Raw genomic sequence first — 22,663 nt, forward strand, 5'->3', positions numbered from 1 at the left:
TTGGGGGGGGGGGGGGGGGGTTACCCCTCTAGTCCACACCTGGCATTAGACATGATGCCAATAAGTGTTTATATGTTTATCTGCTCTAGACAGTCCTATTCTATCCACAAGCTGAAAGTGATATAATGACTGCGTGGCTTTATTTCTTTTGGGGAGGAAAGGAATTCCTGGGAATTTTAGGGTGATCTCAGTCACTACTAGGACCCTGTGGCACAGCATTGTGCACTGCAGCCAGGCACACAGGCGACAGCCTCTCATGCAGATGAACACCATGCAACCAAACCTGAAAGAGGAGCTGTTAGACTCCATCCCGAGAGCACAAACACATGAACCAAAAATTACGCTCTCAAAAAAACAACCCAACCCAAAAACAAACACAAACAACCACACAAAACGTTTTTCACAGCTGTAACAGACATGAACGTAACGCATGACCGCCGCATCCCAACATGACAAAAACCGGAGGGAAGAGAACACAGCACAGAGGATGAAAGGCAACCGAGCACAGTGGCATGGACACACCGCATGATTGTGATGAGCAGAGCAAAGTGGGGGAGAAAGCAGCTGATGGCTTAGGCTTAAGCATGCAGCCAAGCCCTTGCAGCAAGAGAGCGAGAGGGCCAGAAGAACATGCACAAAGCAGACATCCCTTCTCACTTTCACTATATTCAAATGACAGCTTCAGAAATCAGCAGAGCTCCATCAGCTCTCTGCAGCTCCAGGCGCATATCTCCAATTTGGTTCCAAGCAATCAAGCACTTGGGCTTATTATTAATTTATTATATTATTATAATTGGGCTTACTTCATCAGACTCACCTGCCTTGTTGGTACACCTTATAACTGTACAGTTAGAGACGGCAGCTCATATTTTCCCAGGCACAATTTGTGTTAGTCATCCTGCAGTCCTTTACCCGTAATCAGTGTTTGACTGCAGGACCACTGCGGGCTGGATGTTTTTAAGGGCTCCTCTATACCCAGAACCAACATATAGGCAGCATCATGTTGTTGTCAGTGCTGTGCTGAGAATGGTCCACCACCCAAATAATCTCTGGCCAGTGGTGATCCCATTGTGTGTGTGTGTGCGTGTGTGTGTGGGGAGGGTAAACTGTGCAGCAACAGATGGGCTACAGTCAGCGACGTAAACCAACAAATTAAGCAGGTGTAACTGATTAAATGACCAGCAAGGTAGGTGCTAAGGTCAATCATATGCTCTCTGAAATTCTGGATGGCTGAATTGGCTCTTGTCCAGTAATTGTTAGTTGATTCCAGGCCATTGTTCCAAAGCAGCAGTTTTTGAGTGAAGCAAGAGATCGACAACAATAAACATCCCAGGATGGATTCCCCACGACCAGATGAGGAAGGAGCAGGGGGGGAGAATGAGCGAGAAGAAACACAGGTGGAGTCAAAAACAGGAAGAGAGCATAAACAGCATAAAGAACGTACCAAGTCTAGAACAGAGATTGCTGGGACAGCAGTCTGCTGCAGGGAGGGGGGGGCAGCGTATAAAGAGAGGTAGAAGGGGAAAGAGAGAGAGGGAGAGCGAGAGAGCAAGGAAAAGAGAGAGAGAGCAAGAGAGAGAGAGCGAGAGATCAAAAAATTAAGGAAAGAAGGAATAAAGAAACAGAAGGCGGAAAAAAAGAAGATAAAAGTGAAAACGCTGGCGCAGTGGGCTGGGACGTAGCGTTGCGCTGCCAGCAGCATTCCAGGGCAGTATGGGACTGATTAGCGCCAGTGGCCCACTTCCCCTCCGCAAACACATGCATGGAACTGGAGAAAGGTTGGCTCGCAAAAGAGCCGGCAAGGAATTCCCCCATCATTCCACCACCCCCTGCTGCAGCTCAGGCAATGTTTCCCTTCTATCAAGCACAGGAGCTGACCCTCCACTCCAAGCGCTCGGCCTGCCAGCTTTTCAACACTATAAAAGGTAAAAGGTAATTTCCCCGCTGCGCACTACAGTAGCCTCGCTTTATGAGGCATGTCACTACTCTGCCGAGAGCTTCTAGCATCTCAGCAACTACTATAAGGGTATGTTACTATGGAAGGCTGAGAGAAACTGACATTTGTGATAACTGCACTTCACTATGTTGGAGAATTTTACTTAACTTTAAGGCTGACTGGAAATCATTCATGAACGCTTTCACACACCCCAGCTTTCAGAAAAAACAGACTGACTGCATTTACTGGTGAATATCCAGTTAATATACAGTTAAAACTACTGGAATATATTTATATATAGTCAAACAAACAATCAGGCACTGTCATTTTAGCACTTTGAAAGCTGCATTGGTGATGAGACATTGTTAGTCAGTTCAGCCATAACAATTAGCAGCCTTTTGTTCCAAGTCAGGGGTGAAAGATTATGCTTGGTTAGTGGTCATGAGTTTGCACTGGTGGAACGGTTTAACCTCGAGTGAAGTATGGTAACAGGTTAGATTCAGTATGGTTCCGATAACGGGACACTGATCCTACAGGTCTAAATGATCGACTTTATTATCAGACCCAGACCCTCATGAGATGTGCTGATTTGGACGTGGTAAGCTGAGATGGATCAAGCACTGGCGACAAGGTCTGTGCTTGGCATCCTGAAGCCCTGCCCCTCCCAATCACTACTGCAGCAGGTATCAGCAGCTCAGCATGGCAAAGCAATGACATAAGCATGTTGCAGGTGCACACTGCAAAACATTCATTCTACCAGTGGAACGCAAAGCTCCACTAGAGGAATTCTGGAGCTTGTTATGACTCAAATTCCTACGGTTCCCTGATGCTTGCATTGGTCTGGATTGAATTAGGTGCCATGTTATGTGGACATAAAAGGAGAAAAACCTGCAGGCACAACCAGTTGTTCTTACTAAAAGCACTTACATTTCACATGGTTAAAGGTTAGCTCAGTCTAGTCTAAAAACATAAAAAACTACCTACTACTTGATATATCACTACTACATGATATTTTATGTCTCCTGATATGTATAAGACATGCATAATAAGGGTATAAGCTTTCAGAATGTGTTGAAATCTTGCTTTAAAATGTTAGAATTATATAATATATATATATATATACACACACACACACACACATACACACACACACACACACACATACACACACACACACACACACTTATAAAAATATAGTGAATATATAATATTCACTACTACGTCTGCTAGTGCTGACTATGTGTTTGTGTCTTGTATCTAGCTAGCTGTTGTGTGTCTCTACCCTGCTGCGACTCACCCGTGCTCTCTTCTCAGCTTCCAACCTTTGCATGATCAGCATGGTGTCCACATCCTCGTCGTCTTCCTCCTCCTCGTCCTCCTCGCTCTGCTTGGACTCTTGCAGCCTCTTCTGGAACTGCCACTCCAGCATGAGCTTGCGCAGGCGGTCGCTCTCCTCAGCTGTGCGTTCTGGCTTGGCCTGCAGCTCCTGGATCTCCTTGTCCAGCAAGTCCACGATATGCATCTGCTGCTGCTTCTCGAGTTTCTCACGGGCATCTCTCTTCCAGGGGTCCGGTGAGAGGCTGTCACTGGCTGACAACTCTTCTTTGCTGATGGTGATGTACTGCAGGTCACGTCGCTCGATGGTACGTGGCTGCTGCTGGGGCTGCAGGTCCCGAATCACAGTGTCCTGGGGCTGTGGAGGTGGTGGCGGGGCACGAGGAAGGGTGGATAGCTTCTCCGGTCGGGTTGGCTGGGCCTGCGGTGGCTGTTGAGGCTGTGGCAGGTAGGGCTGGGGCAGCTGCATGGACACTGGAGGCTGTGGAGGGGGCATCTGCTGGTGCTGGGGAGCTGGGGGCAGGGTGGGGCCATGCTGATTGTTATGGAGGACAGGGGGTGGGCCCAAGGGGTTGCGGATCTGACCAAGTTTCCTCTCCTGCTCCCTCCTCTTCCTCTCCCTCTCCTCCTCCAGTCGTGCCTTCTCCTTTTCATACCAGCGCTGCTGCTCCTCACGCTTCTTGCGGTCCGCCATGGCCTGCTGTTGCTGCTGGGAGATGGCAGGCGGGGGTGGCAGGGGCAGGTCAGTCTGAGGCTCGTAGTCATAGTGCGCTGGAGGTGGGGGTGGAGGGGGAGGAGGCAGGTCTGTGCGGGATGGCTGGGACACCCCCACGGGGCCAGAGTGGGGCCCTAGGGGAGTCTTCCATCGGCCGGCGCCACTCTTGTGGTTGTTCTGGGGCTTGGTGCCGGATGAGGATGAGGAGTAGTTGAGGTGCTCCTGACTGGAGGTGCTGGACTCCACTGAGGAAGACACCTGGTGATTCCAGTGGTCTCCAGCCGCACGGTCCCGCTGATACTCTGCCTCGCGCTGTTGCTGCAATAGCCGCAGGTCTTCTTGTCGCAGACGCTCAGGCAGACGGTCTGCTGGGTACCCCACTGGAGTGTCACAAAGCTCTTCCTGAGAGCGTGCCACCCGCTGGCATGAAATACACACAGACATAGCAACACATTAAATACAATCATAACCTCACCCAATACATTACAATGCCCAAAAGAGAAACAAATATAGAAAAGGGAAATAAAGACCAGACCTAATGGAGACTTAGGGTTAGGCAAGATCTTAAAAAACACAAAACAATTACATCACTCATGCGAAATTCTAATCAGAATCTAATCGCAATCTGGGAAATCCACAGTGGAGACAATGAAAAGTTTATCTACCATAAAACCAAAAGCAAACATTAGGCTACATGCAAGCCAAATAATATAGATGGCACAATACTACTTTTTCTTTTTTGATACCAATACAAATTGATACAGCATTTACTGCTCATATACTACACAATACCCCAAAAAAGATCTGGTCGCCAAGTTTTACCCAACTGTCCCAATTGCAAGTGCAGAACCAGTGTTGGGCTTTCTAGCTGATACACAAATGTACCACTGCCCAGTCCTAAAGGGATCAAAACAATTGCTAACCCAGTTTCCTAACACATCTGGCCCAGACAAGTCAGCATTACACAGCCTTTGACTACCTGTCTAAGACGTTTTTGGAAGTGAAACAACATTATATTATATATATATATCTACAGGTGAGGAGACATGAAATTGCTTGAATATGCAGATACACTAACCTGCATAGCCATGCTATTGTGGTGATGGTCATCCATAGGAGGAAGTGGCTCTGGTTCGTTGCTCTGCCACGGCTGGCCGGGTCCAGGGCCCATCCTGTCCTGAGATTTAGAGGCAGGGAAGGTGAAGTATTCCCTAGGGTAAGTCTGGGTGGGGATCGGGTAGGCTTCTGGACGGGGCGGGGACGGCTCCTCCTGTAAAGCAAAGCAGATTAAACAGCTGATGACAAGCTGTGCTTTGACGATGCTGTTCCAAACCTGAGAGCTCCATTTGCCAGCCACTGACAAAGCCTCGTTAAAAAGAAACAAAACAGGCTCCACTGGGCTCCTCATAATGTTTCAGTTAAGAGTGTTACTAATGGCTGCATCGGTCAAAATGTCACTGCGGTCACAGAAAGCAGTGCATGTGTATGGGACTCGTGGAAGCCTACAAAGCCAGAGCTGATTATCTAATCAGAGACGGCGGTTAGCAAAATGATTAGAATTAATTGCAATGTGAAAACAGCGTGTAGATAACATGTTTCAATTACTTCACTTTCAACCAAAAAACCAATGTGTCATCAGAGAGGGAAAAATACAAACACTTTAACTCCATGCTACTTTAATACAAAACAGAAGACAACCCAGACACTAAACTAGACATGCAGCACACATCTGTAAAAACACTTTTTCAACACTGGTTGCATTTGCTGACATGTACACAATACATCTAACAGTAGCACAATAGATTAGCTCAGATCTTACATCTTAAAAGATACTTACATCAGGGCAGAGGTTGCCAGTGGAGACAGATGTGATCTTTCCTGGTGCTCCAGGGTAGGCAGACTTTCCCCCAGGACTCTGAGCTTGATCTGTGTAAAAAATGTACAATGTTTTTTTAAGCACCCTCTGCTGTACTACAATCATTTAAGCAGGGTCATTTAACTAATTAAACTTTGTGTGTAGGCCCACATTCAGGTCACTCTTACAACTACATTACTGCCACAATTAGCATCAACTTCACAGACCCTAAAACTGGACTAAGTTAATAATCTCTTAGCATTAAATGGACCTTAGACGACAACTCCCAGTTTGAGTCTCTTCTAAACTTTGTTTGATTGAAGCAAGTAAATGGTCTGTATTGTTTATGTACGGGCAATATGGCTGTTAAATACTGTTAAATAGAAAAGCTTATTCTTGCGTGATGTGTGTGATAGCGATAACATATTAGCATATCCTTCACCCCATGCGCTTTTAGAAACACTCACTGGCCACGTTAGGGCTGGAGCGATGGTCGGCCCGGTTCTTCAGGAGCCTGTCCTCCCTCTTTGGTTCGGGGTAAGTGTCCCAGTTCCCCTGAGGGCTCTCTGGAGACCCGTTCTGAACAGAGTTGTTGTAGAGCTCAAAGCCCTCACTCTTCGGTCTGGCCTTACCCTTGTCCCCACGGCCCCGGTCTGATGCTGTGGGGAGCAGAGAGAGATGCACATTAGCATATTGCTGTATTAGAAATTTGAAATACCTGCATTATATAATAACCAATTAGTCTATCAGCGTACTTAAATGATCAATAGCATGCCGCATGGCAGTCACTGGTATATGCGGCTAGAATACATCTCAGTGACATGCAAGAGACACAAAGAGACGTTCTTACCGCGGGGCATCATGGGCGAGGGCTGGTTGAGCAGTGTGGCCAGGCCATGGTAAATAGCCCCCTGCTTAGCCACTTCCAGAGTCACCACTGAGCCTGTTCGAGTCATCAACTCCGCTGCCCTGCAGCACAAACCAAACAGACACATCTTAGAAGAGGAACAAAAAAATTTGAGTCCAAGCTTTCAATTAAGACTAAGGACAAAAAAACGGCTTTTGATTGGCCTCCACAAACCCAGGAGTGAATAATTTCAAAACAAACAAACCTCACTACACTATAGCGGTAATCTATGTTTGGCAATAATGAACGTGTAGTTTGCCATTGGCCATATCTAAGAAATGTCTCAAAGCGACCAACAAAACTGTTTGCATTGCAATTTGCAATGACTCCTCATTTCAATTACAGCAAAGCCCATATGCTTTTAATTCAGTAGGAGTCCTCGATTTAAAGGCTTAATCAAATCAGTGGCATATTCTAATTACACCCCTGACATGACACAACTAGATTTTACTGACAGATAAACATGCATGTAATAAACGGAATTGTTTTGACTTCGAAAAGACGCTGGCCCTTGTACAAAAACAGCACAGCCGAGCAGAGCCCACGGGATACGGATGTTTGACGCAAGAACAAGAAACCATTTAATCCAGGAAAGATATTCGCTGACCGTCAGGACAAACCACAGCGAGGTCACAGAAAGGCACTGTATTACAGTTACACTGTATTATGCCTTTGTTCTTGTCTAGCCTCACTGATCACATTAAGTTTTCAGACAACTGGAACGGCTCATTGTACGAAATCCTTCGCTGTTTGTTACGTTTCTGTTCCACCTTGGAGCAGCAGGATATTACATGCTTAGCCTTTAAATCCACTTCATCAGACATCTCACTCAAAAAAGCCCTTTTAGGGAAGTGCTTGTGGAGCTTAAATTACCTTTCCTGAGAAAGTCCAACCAGACTTCTCCCGTCCACACTGAGCAACTGGTCTCCAGCAGCCAGGCGTCCGTCCTGAAAAACGGAAAACACATGCACACACCATGCGGGCGCACAGACAGACACCAAAACAACAGCTCAGTCAAACTAGTATTTTTCTTTAACATGACATAAACCCACTATTATCTCTGCAGTGAAATCATTCCAGCTCTTACTCACTGCAGATGAGGTCATGCCTTGTATTCATGTCCTAAAAACACTTTCCCTCAAATGACACTCACCATGTCTGCAGCTCCTCCCTTCACAACAGACTTGATGTAAATCCCAAGCTTTTCCTGGCCAGCACCCTGATGAAACACAGAGAGGAAAACAATTATGATGATGACTCAAAAAATGAAGGATTTCCTCACAATACCATTCAGTGACGAGATGGGTTTTGGCATGGGCTGGAACGGGTTTCAGCACTTGGTCAATATCAGCAGAAAATGCTAGTGCAGAAAGGAATAAATCTGACCCTAATTATCTAAGAACAGAATACTTAATATTTCAATATTGGTATTGGAAAAGTACAAAGTAGCCTAGAGCAGTGGTTCCTGGTCCTGGAAGACTCTCTGCCCTGCACATTGTAGTGGTCCCCTCCTCTAACAAACTACCTTAAATGCAGGAAGCTTGTTCATTATTTGATTAGCTGGACCTGGTGTGTTAGGAGCAGAATAAACATCAATAACGTGCAGGGCAGGGGGTCCTCCAGGACCAATTTTTTTTTGGAATCACTATTCTAGAGCACAGTGGACAATTCCTAAGAGCATACCAGTGAAATCATCTACAATGAAGTCAAATCTGAAAAAGACCCATTCATTAATTTATTTACACCCAAAGAAATCACGCTTTGTGCTGCACTGACCATGACCAACCCCTCATCACAATCTCCTTGAACTCCTTAATCAGCTCTGGGTCATCCTCTATCAAACTGGTCAGTCATTCAGACACTGTAGCCTCACACAAATAAAAAAAAAAAAAGGTTTTCAACAAAGGGGTTTTCCATCCTCACATCAATTCACAACCACATTTCTAACAAAGTGCTCTTTGAGAAGCGTCATGTGCTCAGATTAGCATCTGCTTCCTGCTGTGCCTACAGTAGGGTAATACTGATGGAGGCGTCGACCACTCACCACCATCACATGCCCAAAAGAGGAGATGTAAAGCATGCTACAACTTACTAAATCAAATACACTGTTCTGAGCTTTGTCTTGTCTAAATGCCAGTAACATCCTGTGCAGGAGCTCTGTGCTTTGTAGGAGTTTGCTTTTTATGAGAGTGGTTTCAGCTTCCTTTCATTGCATGTGTTTCATCTACCGGGCTAGATTTGTCATTTCAAGGATTTGCGAGAGGGCATTCAAAATCCCATGTCTGCTTTCAGGGGAAACAAAAAGTCCAATGGATTTAATTCACATTATTATACATTATTATTATTATTATTATTATAACCACGGTGAGCATCAGTCAAACACAGTGTAAAAAAAGCTTTGTGTCCTGCGCCCTCTCATCTCCACTCAGGTGAAACCTGCTTAGGCCCTCAACCAACAACTCTGGATGAATAACAGCAAACAGACCAACTGGACACCTGAACAAACACAGCCCCGGAACAGCAGCAGTTCACACAGTTTTGTTGGAAATACGTCTCCTTTCACCTGCGTGACCAATAATAAGATGAAACGTGTTTAGTTTGGTGTTCAGTTTCATCTTCACAGGCAGGGCCTTCTAGATTATGATAAAACTATAGTTCCCAGCTCAGTGTCAAAACAAAACCTCACTCTGCGAGTCACACACCCCACCCTAGTCCGCTGCACACTGCATCCTTCATTACTCCACCACAGACAGTGTGATCTCACAGGCTCTTCTGGGAGTCTGACTGAATGGAGGTCTGTGGTCAGAGGAGGGCTGGAGGACACAACCACAGCCAGGAACATCGGTACCAGAGCAGGGGTCTGAGTAACCTACAGCACACACCTGTCATTTACAACCACCTGCTGACGGGTTTCTGAACAGAATCTTAGAAGCTTCTTCGCTTAATCACATAAAAAGGTATAATAGACATCACAGACAAGCTGTAGCGGTGTAGCCGTTGCAAATAGGGTTGAAAAGGGGTGGAAAAATTTAAAAAATAAATTTCCAGTAAATTACCATGGGAACTTTAGCTCTGGAACTTTGGAAATATTCCTAAATGTAAATTATATTCTATTCTATTAAAATTTGGGAAATGTATTGGAATTAACAGGAAATATTGAATAATTTAGAGGAACTAGATCATACATACACTATCATGTATCTTTTTTTTTTTGTCTACAGCAGACATGAAGGCATAAATAAATACAAATAAATTTACCACTGGAATGAACAGGAATAAAATGGGAATATTTAAAGCTAACAAATATAGTTGGTAAAAAAATACTGAGGCATAATCTTGGCTAAAATACATAGATATAATACACATACAACTATCATGTTGTATGTGCTCTAAATAAACTAACTTTATTTCCTTAAGATAATATTGGAAACACTGAAACATTAATGAGCATATCTACAGTGAATTACAGGATTTCTTTTGGGTGTTTTGTATTAAAACTTTTCAATACTCATTACATCCCTACTACACTAACAAGCACAAAACAAGCACAGAATTACTAATACTAAATTATACAGATTTTTTTTTTCCCCTCACCCCTGCCTCACTTTTCTGTATTAGACACATTCCTCCATCGGGCGTAGAGGAATTATATTCTTAGAGCCCCTGATCCACAACACCTGTAGTGGCTCCTGATAAAGCCTGCTCTACACTGAGTCTCAGAGGCTCGCACTCGCACACACTGCCAGCACCACCTGCAGCTGCTGTGAGTGAGTGGAGGTGGAGCTGCCCCCGGAGCCTACGTCATGCAAAAGAAGAGCTTGAGAAAGCAGGTAAATTCAGGACATGCTTTCCATCTGGAGATGTTTCAAAAGCACTTTGGGACATAAAGAGTTCGGCCTGACTGGTTAGTCAACAAGTTTCTGCCTGGAGGCTTCAATGCTAGAGCTGTTTTAATAGGTGAGTGGATGGCAATTTAGTGGGAAATGACTGTTTGTGTTCAAAGTAGGAAACAGCACTGATGTGGCGGGGGGTGGGGGGGGAGATAAATGTCCATCAATTGCTGAGAAGGCTGAGGGAGTGAAGTTGTTTGTGTTATTTGCGAGCGAAGACGGGTCGTGTTGGTAAGGAGCGGCACATTGCGGGATAAGCTGTAACAGAATTTGCCTGGAAAACTCACGCAACGTCTTTCAACAAGCCCACCCACACCACTCGCTATTACTGGAATACACACTCGTGGCACCACAACACACTTCACTTACAGACTTCACATGAACACCACACACATACCACAGGCCCAAGCACCCATGACTCAACCACAAAAAAAAAATAAAAAAAATAAAATAATATATATATATATATATATATATGTGTATAAGTAGTCAAGCATGAATATATGGCTTGAGTCCATGTGCAAGCCTGGAACACACACCATAAAAATGCATACGCACACACTTAAGCGGGAGGCCAATGGTAGCTCCTTGGCTGGGCATCTAGGCAAGCGAAGCCACAGGAAATTTACTGCAATCCATTTAACAGCCTAAAACGTTTCAGTGCACCCCAATGGTCTAGAATGACATCAGAACTGCAGAACCAGAACTACACACAAAAACTTCAGTATTTGTTGGCCTGCCACACAATAATGATCAGTGGAAATACAATGGACACAATCCAACTATTGATTGGTTTACAGCTTTGTTTTTGAAGGAATACGCGCCCCCTGTGTGCATCTGAAATTAATCAAAATACTACAAAGAAATTAAGCAGCACATTATGGAAAATAAGTACAGTAACAGAACCTACCACTACACTGTTCTCGGTCCTGAAATAAAACAAACAGTGGCTCACTGGCTGCGGATACGGGAATCAATGGCTGTAATACACTCCCTCTATCACAGTTTCATGACTGTCTCCTCCTTAAAAGGAGGGGTTTAAAACAAGGGGTGGAGGGGGGGGGGGTTGTGTGGCAGGAGGGGGATTCCGAGAGTCTCAAAGGACCAGTTAGCATCCCCTGAGGCGCATGGACACAATGACACCAACACAAGACAGCCAGAAATTCCCCGACATCCTGTTACTCTGAACACATTGAGACCTATGGCCAAACAACAGGCAGGTCTCTGAGCCTGGGTTCAAAAGACACACCAGAAGAAATAACAACTATGCTCAGCTTAACCCTGAAATTAAGGCATCATTGTAACAGAGTAGGAATTAAACATTCAGGTTACAAAACGGCTGCTATGACCGTTTTAAAAACTCAACGTAGTTTGGGGCAGGTATGTGACTATTTAGGCATACAGTTGGAACAAGCTTCCACTATGTGTTCTCTAGCTTACTTAGCTTGGCCCCTGTGCAAAAAAAGAGGAGTAAACCTGCCTAATCATCTACATTTAGGCAAAAAGGAAATTTGTATACATTTTAATAGGAAAATCATTGAATTTTCATTTAATTATTTTCCTAATTTGCTGACAGGTAGACATACATTTTCCATGCAGGCAGGTACACCTCAATAACATATTTCTCCACACTAAAGAGAAAAGTCACAGCGTGGGAAACACAAAGTAGCTCTCAGCTTGCGGCACTTTGGCACCTGGGATGTAGAAGCCTCACATAGCCCAGAAAGCATTCTGCTGCTCCTGTCAACAGGCAAGCCGCAGAACATCGCCACTGAGAAGCACAGCACCCGCAAAACAGGGAGGTAGGGCGGCTACAGTCGCAATAAAAGTCAGATGCACGTTAACATAGAGAAAAGCTTCAGTTATTCAAAGGAGAATAAGGTGAGGGTCAGACAGAAAAAAGGGCTCACTGCTGATTTCTAAGAGGACAGTACAAAGCACAAGCATCATGGTTTGATTTGAAAACTACCTGATCTTTGGCAGCTACAAATCTCATAAAACCTTCTGAAATCTTCCCATCAGTCTTCTGTAATGCTGTTAATGCACCTTTCTTCTCAGCTTACACAAAGCAAACGCATGCTGGGTCTGCCTGCATCCCTCAAGCAGAATCAAGTCCAGATGATATATAACCACGACACTTGAGCTACTGTATGATTCTACTGCATGTTCTACATCTTTGCAAGATTTGTGATCTGCTTTCCTGTAGGGTATCTGTTGCGAAGACAAAAAACTGTGTTAACTAAGCTATGTTACTTAGCTTAGTTCCTTCCACCAACACCACCACTGGTGGAAACCAATGCTCTGAACAGGGAGAACATAAAATGAGGTCTTCACAGAACAGGAATTTTGATTTTGATACGGATACAAAGTGTAGAGTCACATTAATTGACGTCAAATCATGTTATGGCAACGATGTCAATTAAAGAACAAATAGAGTTCGAATGATTTGATCTGAATTGCAGTATTGAAAAAAGCATTAAACTAAAAATTTTTTTACATTTGACTGATAATTATTTTTTCACATCTCTATATGATTTTCTCCTTAATTTTACTCAAGCAAACTAACCCACCCACTCATTCACATTCTGCCTATCACTTGCATATATATCCGCCTATATCTTTTCTAACTGCTGCAAATGCAGCATCACTAGGCAGATAACACACTCTGAGGAAGGCACCGGATCCCCAGCTCTGATGCATCAGCCAACAGACGGTTGCGCTGGCCAGCATCACAATGGGAGTGATGAGAAAAGAGAGCACCATCTACACACCCAGAGTGTGCCTGACCAGTTGAGCTTTCTCTGGCTCTGCCGGCTGATGGCAACGCAGCATGGCCTGGGATTCCAACTCACGACCCTCTGGCCGTAATGTCAGCATCTTAGTCTGCTAAGCCATTCTAAGCCTTGTGCTTTATGAGACAGCTGTTGCACATTATTACAATATTTACAATTTATTACATATATACAATATTTCTAATCTTTTCAATAACACATTTCTCTGGAATGCTTAATTTTCCATTTCAGTCCACCTGCAATCATGTTGTATCTATTTTCTCCCACTCCTACCCTTTAGCTACAGAAACAAGGCTTTATCATGTGGCAGTGAAAAAGACTTTGGTAGAATGAGCAGATGCTGTAAATCAGTTCATTTTACTCATCAAATGAACAGCAGGTACTGCGGGAGACAAAGCAAAACCGCACCCAACAGAAATCGCAGTTTATGAGTGTGTGTGTGCACAATTTCACACCTATGATTACTGACAGACTGCCAGGAGCTGCAAATGTGCAGCACAAAAGGAGACAATTACAGAGTGCACAAAAGCTAATGCATGCTGTGGCAAGTCCAAACGTGTAGAAATGTGCGGATGCACTTAAAAATCTATAAATTCATTCTTTACACAGCAGAATGGGATGCGGTGCCTAAACAGCAAATTGGAGGGAGGTTTTACGAACAATTTATAAGCATTAGCGCCAGCCCCCGAGGGCTAATTTGAGCCTTTTTCCCCCCTTAGGCAAGTACACAAATGTTTCAGTAGGTCAGCAGCGCTGGTCAGCAAACAAAGTGTATGGGGAGCCAGAGGCTGTGCTTTAATTAAAGACTGGCTACATAACCATATGGTTGAGACCAGTCCTCAGCTGCTGGAGCCGGACAACATCCACAGAGTGCTGGGAAGTGTCTGCTCATTAGTCGTCAGCAACACAAACATCTCACATATCACACCTACCTGCGGCGGCCCGACGTGGCCGTGAAGCCAGTCGGATTGCCATGCGAGGCAGACTAGACGCCTGGAACAAAAAAAATACCTTGGGCTTTCAAACACACATGCACCACACCCACCACAAACAGCTTAGTCTTAACACTCCATCCAGCAACCAAACAAAATCCAGAGCCATCCACACCCCACCCTGACACTTCCTGTTGGCGGAAGATCTCTGCAACCTGCCACTGCAAATACAGGAAACCTGAATTGGAAGCTGGCAGCTCCGTCCTCGCTAAGGCTCCATTCTCCTCCTGCCCAACGGACACCCTCATACACACACAAAGGCTCTCGTACGCCATACCTCCGGCTTCCTGTAAGAGATGTATGGCGGGTGTGGATAATGGTGAATTACGCACAGAGTCCTTAGGGACCTACACTGCTGAGCCATAATGTTTATACTGACTGTGCCTGCATTTTGCTATTGGTCCTGAAAGATAAAGCAGTGAGTATGAGCCTGTGGACCGCGTAGAACTGTGCAGACACTACATCTAAATATAATTATAACAAACTCTTGTTTACAAAATCCAGACTACTGATTACATCACCACCCACACAACAAAAGTGTTGCACAATGCCAAATAGAAAGATACAGAGAACGAGGAGAACCAAGTAAGACATGGTAGACCATCACAACTGCCCCCATAAGATTAACGGCACTTGGGAACATCCCAAGGAACATCCACCGGTGCCCATCCTTCCAGCGTGAGAGGACAATTTCACACTGTGGGTCTGAAAGAACACTGAGCTGAGAAAAGAAAACAGAAGCTCTTACCAAGAAAAGTAAACAGAGTAAAAAGAAGAACATTTTTGACCGGTGTTGTGCTCTAGACTGACCATTCCAGAGACCAGACATCATCACTGAATGTGTTTAGGATGACCTGGATTGTGAGAAACAGATAATGCCCGGACCTTCAAGACAGAATTTTGGTGGGAGAAATCTCCCCACAGATTTCTGCACTAAAAATGAGACCCCTAAAAAAATGGAAGCTGTAATAAAGGTAATGGTTGGACATAGTTAATACTGAAACATCTGATCTGTATCATTTTTGTTTTCTTAATGATGTTAAAGACTTACTGATAATGATGTTAATGACTTGTATAATGCTGTATGTATCCCTGGCTATTCAGCTAAAGGAGAATGCAGTAAATGCCATAAGACTTTGTAAGTCAGTAATTAACCAAATACAAAGCCAATGACCAGATCCACTGAACTACAACTCTCAACACAAAGCATAATGCTCTTTGATCTAGTTGCCAGGAGGCAGCCCACACCTCAGTGTCTGCTGATTGAGTCTTTCAGCTCAAACTAGATCATGAAGTGAGGACAGGCCGTGTGTTGGAGTGGTTTCTGTGAGCTACTGAAGCCGGGCACAAAATGTCATCACCAAAACAAGAGGCCTTCAGTAATGAGCTGCTTGAGGCGGGAGCATTCATCACGTCTAAGAGGCTGTAACAACCCCTGACTGCTTGAGACCGAACAGTGTCTGCTCCGACAGCTGAGCATGTGCCATTCTGTTATCCATGTCTACTTCAAACTCACCCACTACATACATATATATACATCAAGCATGTCTGAAATCAACTTCATCACGCAAACTCAACATGGTTTTGGGGCAGTAAGTGCAGAGCGCGCTCAAAAGCAGTGCAGTCATTTCAGTATTGAGTAGTTTTTTTTAACTTTGTAATGCACTACAACTCTTATTATAATTCCCCACGGCAGTTTTTTGGCATGTATGTCAAATATGGAACCAACACAATGGCAAACACGTGACTGTCTTGACAAACGCAAGCCGACAGTTTGAAACTACTCTTTTTGGACAATTGAAGGGGCTGTCAGCTTCGATTCTGCTGTAGGACTGTAGCGAACTGGCTCTTCTGAGGTGGCGCACTTGCAGCTGTCAAAAGATCCCATCTTCAGCCAACAGCAAAAAGTGCAAAACGGCCAAAAAGGGGCCGCCGTCCAATTCAGATTGAAGATTGAATAAAATGTTCAAGTTATGGTTTAAAGGGGAGGGGGCACCCTAATTGCACAATTTTCACTTTTATGCCAAACACTGAAATTAAGCCAAAGCTTATCTAGTGTCTTGATTTCTTTGGGTTTACACTGGAGCAATAAAGTTAATATAGTAGAACCCTTCCACACCATTTAAGCTACATTAGTCCAGCATTCGCTCCAGTGCAAAACAACAGAAGCAAACTTCAGGCTATGCTCAGAGCAAAGGGAGAACTATGTAAATCTGCTCATATCCACTCCTTTAGAAGATGGACAATACTAATCCCAGATGCATCTTGCTTGCATTTGCCTGGCAACGAGAAGCTAAAATAAACTTCCGCTTTGGTGCTTCATCATGAAGCTATGCACACCAAGCATCTGGAGGTTGATAATTACGGTCCAGCAAAGCTCCTCCTGTCAACAGACCCATAAGGGCAGGAGAAACAAAGTGAGTTCAGGCCGTTCTCTGCGCTACAGTCCTTCTCACAGTGAACAGGAAGTCTAGGCCTTTGCAGTGAAGCCATATCCTCCCATTGTTAGTCCAGTACACAGGAGAGGACAGGAGATGGAGAAGCCTACTGAGAGGGAAGTCAGGACACCATTGTGCTCCACTGTGGACAAACAAACAGGCAAAACCGAAAGCTGCACTGGCCTGGGAGAGACAACAGGATAGATAAAGTGATAACTTGACAGGAGGAGGGGAAAAAATAATAACAATAAAAACAACAAAAAAAAGGATCTTAAAGCTGGAGTTCTGGCAAGGTGGCTGAAACATCGGACGAGACCACACACACACACACACACACACAGACACACTTACTTCCCCAGGCTTCTGAGAGGAGCATGAGGTCTCAGGATTTCCCTCTGCTTTTGTGCCTGTTTATGGAACCAGAAGTTGTGTTTCTATGATCCAGAGAATCATTCCATCACCTTTAGCTTTAGCTACATCAAGTGATGTATAATGCTAATGGATTCATAACAGCATCAGAAAATGATGAAAACATCAGTAATCAAATGAACTGACGCACGTATTGTAATATACTTGCCAGTAATGCTAATTCAGGTGGATTTAGTCCAGTTTTAGGCAATGCCAGCATTACGCACCATTACAAATTTAATACATAGGAATCATTCAATGCTGGGTTTGGCTAATCTATGGTATATTAAGGTAAATCAAGTTACAGGTTGTGAAAATTAGTAATTATACTAATTACTAACTATAAAAATAACTCTTTACAGCATTCCTTTTTAATATTCTAATGTTAGACTGTGTTAGTAATCCTTAAGGAAACAGGAGACGTATGCTACACTAGGACAACATGGCCAGTCAAAGTGGAAATCCACACAAAAAAAAAACCAAACAAAAAACAATCATTAACCTTGCGTCCCTGACCATGAGATAAACATACACCCACCCACCCCCCCCCCCAAAAAACCCCAGCATGTTTAGTCTAAGAATTCTTACACAAACACCGTCTCTCTCAATGTCGTACAGCAGCACTAACACAAGAGAGCCAGAATCTTTATTGGGACGTTCAGAAGCAAGAAACCTTGAGCAATAATGCACCAGACACCTGGAGAGGAAAAGTAGCCAGCGATTCTAATTGTGAAGTAAACTCGGGCCAGACTGATGGAATGAATAGGCGTCTGTGCTCCCATTTCCCCTTCAGTTCACCAGCACCCAAACATCTGCCAGAGTTTCCTTATACATTCAACTCAAAACACACACACACACACACACACACACACACACACACACAAAACACACACCCACCCATGCGCCAACCCAAGCAGTGCCTCACCGACTGGTCCTTCCTCCCGACCACAGAGAACCACATGGTGCTGCTTTTCTGGAAGAACTGTCGGTGTTAGCAGGACCTTGTCGCTGGATGAGCTACGTCCAAAAGCAGCAGATGAGTGAGATCCCAGGTGAAAGCAAATAAAGGCTGGGGTGCGGTGAGGCTCCTACATGCTAAAGCACCATCTGGTAAAGAGCAGCGTCCAGTGTAGGAAATGCCATATCCCGACTCTTGCGTAACGGCTCCAGCCACAGTTTGAGTGAACTTTCAGAGCTTCTCCCAGCTGTGTGTGCCACACACACACACACACCGGGGCAAAAGTCTATCATTGCTCTCCTCCTCTCTTCTCCAGATCCTACTCTCCACTCCCTCCCTCCCTCCCTCACTCAGGCTGCCTTTGCCCCCCCCTTTCTTTCCTCCCCGCCTCCCTTCGTTCCCTCCCTTCTCCACCCCTCTCCCGCTGTCTGCCACCTTCTTTTTGCACATGGACACACATATCGCTTTAAAACATATATTGCCCCACCTCTGAAAAACAGAGTGTTTGCTTGGAGAATGAACAGAAGGCTTTGCTGCTCTCCCTCAGGCAACCTATCCCACGTGGGGAAGGAGCGAGGCGCTCCGGCACATTCGCAGTTTAAAACACTACCAAAAACAGTCCCGGCGGAGTCCAGCCAGCTGCAAACAATAGCTGAGTATGAGGAAGACCGTGTGTTTACACTTCAGCAAGACAGAGGTGGCAATTTAGGAAACCAAACCAGACAAATTACGCTTTAAAAAGCTTTAAACGCAAGATGACGCATCTGAAATTACTAGCCCTCCTTTGTGTTGAGAGCATTTTACAACACATGAACTAAAGTTGGAAAAGCAACTCTTTAAAAAAAAAAAAAAAAGTGCATTATTTACACCGATAAGGATCTATACCATCACGGAAGAGTGATTTGCTTAAAGGCTCAGTTTTGAATTCTAATTTGAATGTGTCCCATCCAGACAGAGGTGGTACTGCCAAACAAACAGTGTGTTCCACATCAAACACGCGGTGGCGTTCGGCAGACATGCAGACATGAGTTCATGGACAAGTGGAGAGGGAGAACACAACACGTGTCCCAACAAGCTCTGATTTAAGAGTCAAGAGTGTCAAATGCCACACCTTCATCATGTCACACATTAGTGCTTCCACAACACTCCATCAAACCATCAAAGATAATGAATGAGCGATTAGACAAAGGGGGGAGGCGACTCTAACCAATGCTGTCTCCATTCCTGAATGCTCTTTACTACACTCGTACCATGGCTCTTTAGGGGTCCTTAGGTAAAGGCAATGATTCTACATAGAACCATCACAGTATGACCATGCAAAGAACCCCTACTGATAATAATCAAAGTACCCCTTGCCAGCATTACATGGAACCCTTTTTTGTTGTTTAGTACCAGCCTCACCAGCAAAGTACAGCTTTTACGCAATGTGTGAAACCCTCCCTGAAATTCCAAGTATTTCAATTTCGCCATCATGAACTTGCAGTTCACAAGCATCACTAGTACACCCACACTGAGCTGCTCTTACCTTGGCTGCCACAATGCTGAGGCCCATGCCATTGTGCTTCTTCAACGTCACGGTCACAACTTCTGGTTCCTTCCTCATTGGCTATGGAGAGAACGAACAGGCCAGTTAGAGCAGGTGGGGGGAAAAAAATCAAAAAAGGTTGGGACAGGAAAAGAACAATGAGGCAGTATGGTTCTAAGGCTGGTCTCTGAGCTGCGTATTGTGTGTGTCCCTGCAGCAGACTGGCTGAATGAAGGAGGGAGCAGAGGAAAACGTAGAGTGGTGGTTTATTGCTGCTTCTCAGAGCGGGGCCGACCGCAGGGAGAAACAGTGGGCGCTGGAGAGGAGTCAAGAATGAAAGCCACATGCTGTCGGCTCCAGAGAGCGCGCCGAGGCCTCGGCGGGCTCCTTTCCACACGGGACAGCCTGGGAGAGAGAGAGAAGGGGCAGCTTCCCACAGAGAGGCAAAGTGCCGCAGCCGCTCCCACCCACAGCCCCAGTGCACTGAAGCAATGCTTCCCAGCCCTGTTCCTGGAGATTCTAGCGTTTTCTCGAATGTATCCACTTCACTTGAGGAAGGGCTTATTAATTAGGTGATTAACTGGATCGGGTCTACTCGAGGCTACCAGGCTTGGAAACTATGCAACACTGCAGTAGCATTCAGAACCACACACTGCACTTCAAATCTGCAATCAGCACTGGTGTAGACAGCACTGCACTCTGCACTAGTGTAGTCAGCACTGTATTTGGTATTAGTGCATCCAGCATTAGTGCATATTCAACACTAGGGTAGTCAGAACTGCTTCTGCATTAGTGCATCCAGGACTAGTGTGGACAGCTCTGCACTTATGAATGCATCCAGTACTAGTGCATCCATCATAGCGTAGTCCGCATTCGTGCAGACAGTACTGCTTCTGCATTAGTGCATTCACCACTAGTATAGACAGCACTGCACTCTGCATTAGCGCATTCAGGAGTATTGTGGACAGTACTATACCCTGCATTAGTACATCCAAATTCCCATTTTTTGCACTTGTAATAGAGCAGAGTGGTGCTTGACAGGATTAAGCAGCTCAATAACTAGAAAACATAATTACGTACAAAGCAGTCTTCCAATAACAGGCATATTTTCTACACTTCGCCTCACGATGACCCGCTTTTATGAAACTCCGCGAGTGTGTGGTTTTGAGGGAAGCCACATGTAACCCCTGGTCAGTAGGGAGTCGCTGCAGTTCGTAGAGCAGTATTTCAGCCCTTTGATAAACCTAGAGAGCAGTGAGCCCTGCCATAGAACGGATGAGATGATGGAGAAGATGAGGGAGGAAAATCGGAGGTGCGGGGGTGGGTCCGCTTGGCACGAGACCAGGCTGCATTAATCAAAGGCAGCACGGCGCTCCAACACTCGATGCTGGCTCCCGCTCTGGCTCAGTCTGGGGCCGTCCAGGCACGACGCATGAAAACCGAGTCAGGAAAAACAGGGCAATTACAGGGGAAAGCAGTACAATTTGGGGGCTTTGTGTGATTAGGGTGAGGTGAAGGCTATCATTTACAGCCAGTCCCCAAAGCACCCAAGTCACTAATTAGCCCCTGCGGTGTAACCGGTGTTGACTGAAATCTAACACCGAGGTAGGTCTGCTACAACACCGGCTACAGATGCTTTCTTGTATCACAAAGTCGATGCGACATTTCCGGTCTCGTCTTCGAAAGTTGGCCTGGATGTTGCCACTGCGGTCACAAAACTAACATCTGACATCAAGAGCCAAGATAACTTGCTAAGTTTATGAGTCTGAAGTAGTTACTGGTCATTTCTATTGGTCAATTTATCAAGAAATGATCCCAAAATGCAAGAGACAGCTGGTGCATTTTACAAATCACAAATGGAAATCACAAGGGTTTAACCACCTCATATAACCACAACATGACCTAATCAGAAACATAATGTAATGACAAAACGTAGGTACTGCATCTAGAACAGAGTGCCTTGTGCTTACTGGAGAGACCTTGTAAGCCGTGTACTTTGTTTACTGTTCGTTTCAAGGAATACGTAACATGCACTAAGCTGCCCAGCATGACTAAGCACTACCACGCTATCAAAGGGTTTGTTCTTTTGCTGTCTTTGACCTTCTTGGCTCATGTGACATACCAGGTCTGAGTTGTCAGCGGAGAAGTGGCTGTCACAGTCAGCTCCTTCGAAGTAGATGGTCCAGGTGCCCGGAGAACGAGGGTGAGGGGTCAGACGACAGAAGCCTGGAGAAAGAAAAAGCGGCAGGTCAGCATACACCTTTAAACAGAAGAGCACCTGCTTTACTCTTTCCCCCACATGTATGGACACTTACTCACTCACAAACACACACGCATGCACTTACTCACTCCCACCGTCTCTCTCGAGCGAAAACCAAACACAGATAAGTGAGAGCGCAAACAGAACAGTTCTTTCTGTGAAACCTTAACTAACTGCATTCCACTGGCTACACATCAGCTTTAAATAAACAAGACCAACCTGATTTCCCCTTACCCGGTACCAACCACAACTGGCTCGTCACCAAAACACGGCAAGAACGCACAAAGACTGAAATTTTTTTATGCTGTGTGCGCGCATCCTCCCTACCTCTCTGACAAAGCGGCTCCAAAAACTCCTGGAAGCCGTTGGGAATGTTGCGGACGACGTCGCAGGAGTAGCCGTCCTCAGGCAGAAGGAAGGGCAGTTGCAGGTCAGGATCCTCCTCTAGCTGGACCTCTCGCCCATCACTTCGAGCCAGTTCGTCCGCCGTGTTCTCTGCCACAGCTACCACGTGGTCAATCAGCTCCTACACACAAGCACAATAAACCCAACCCAACTAAATAGTGTCATATGATGGCAAAAGGACTATAGCAAGACTGACAAATTGATGGGGATAGACGAGGACTTCCCCAGCTTCCACAGAGAACCCTCC

At 45.2% G+C, this 22,663-nt stretch overlaps 1 protein-coding gene across 21 annotated transcripts in view; it reads right to left on the reverse strand.

Moving 5' to 3' along the window:
- The window catches only part of afdna (afadin, adherens junction formation factor a), a 110,080-nt gene that overhangs the window by 8,275 nt on the left and 79,142 nt on the right, over positions 1 to 22,663 (reverse strand). For 11 of the 21 annotated variants that reach the window (XM_072685997.1, XM_072685989.1, XM_072685958.1 and 8 more), the window contains 11 exons: positions 22,339 to 22,537; positions 21,874 to 21,977; positions 19,752 to 19,832; positions 7,902 to 7,967; positions 7,622 to 7,695; positions 6,692 to 6,810; positions 6,309 to 6,500; positions 5,824 to 5,912; positions 5,065 to 5,256; positions 3,234 to 4,406; positions 1,445 to 1,480 (listed from right to left, as the gene is read on the reverse strand). In XM_072685997.1, the coding sequence (XP_072542098.1) occupies positions 1,445 to 1,480; positions 3,234 to 4,406; positions 5,065 to 5,256; positions 5,824 to 5,912; positions 6,309 to 6,500; positions 6,692 to 6,810; positions 7,622 to 7,695; positions 7,902 to 7,967; positions 19,752 to 19,832; positions 21,874 to 21,977; positions 22,339 to 22,537 (2,325 nt within the window). The remainder of the gene's footprint in view (positions 1 to 1,444; positions 1,481 to 3,233; positions 4,407 to 5,064; positions 5,257 to 5,823; positions 5,913 to 6,308; positions 6,501 to 6,691; positions 6,811 to 7,621; positions 7,696 to 7,901; positions 7,968 to 19,751; positions 19,833 to 21,873; positions 21,978 to 22,338; positions 22,538 to 22,663) is intronic. The other 10 variants (XM_072686096.1, XM_072686079.1, XM_072686063.1 and 7 more) reach the window with 2 other exon arrangements.

Source organism: Salminus brasiliensis, chromosome 1 (genome assembly GCF_030463535.1).
Source record: "Salminus brasiliensis chromosome 1, fSalBra1.hap2, whole genome shotgun sequence".
NCBI lineage: Eukaryota > Metazoa > Chordata > Actinopteri > Characiformes > Bryconidae > Salminus > Salminus brasiliensis.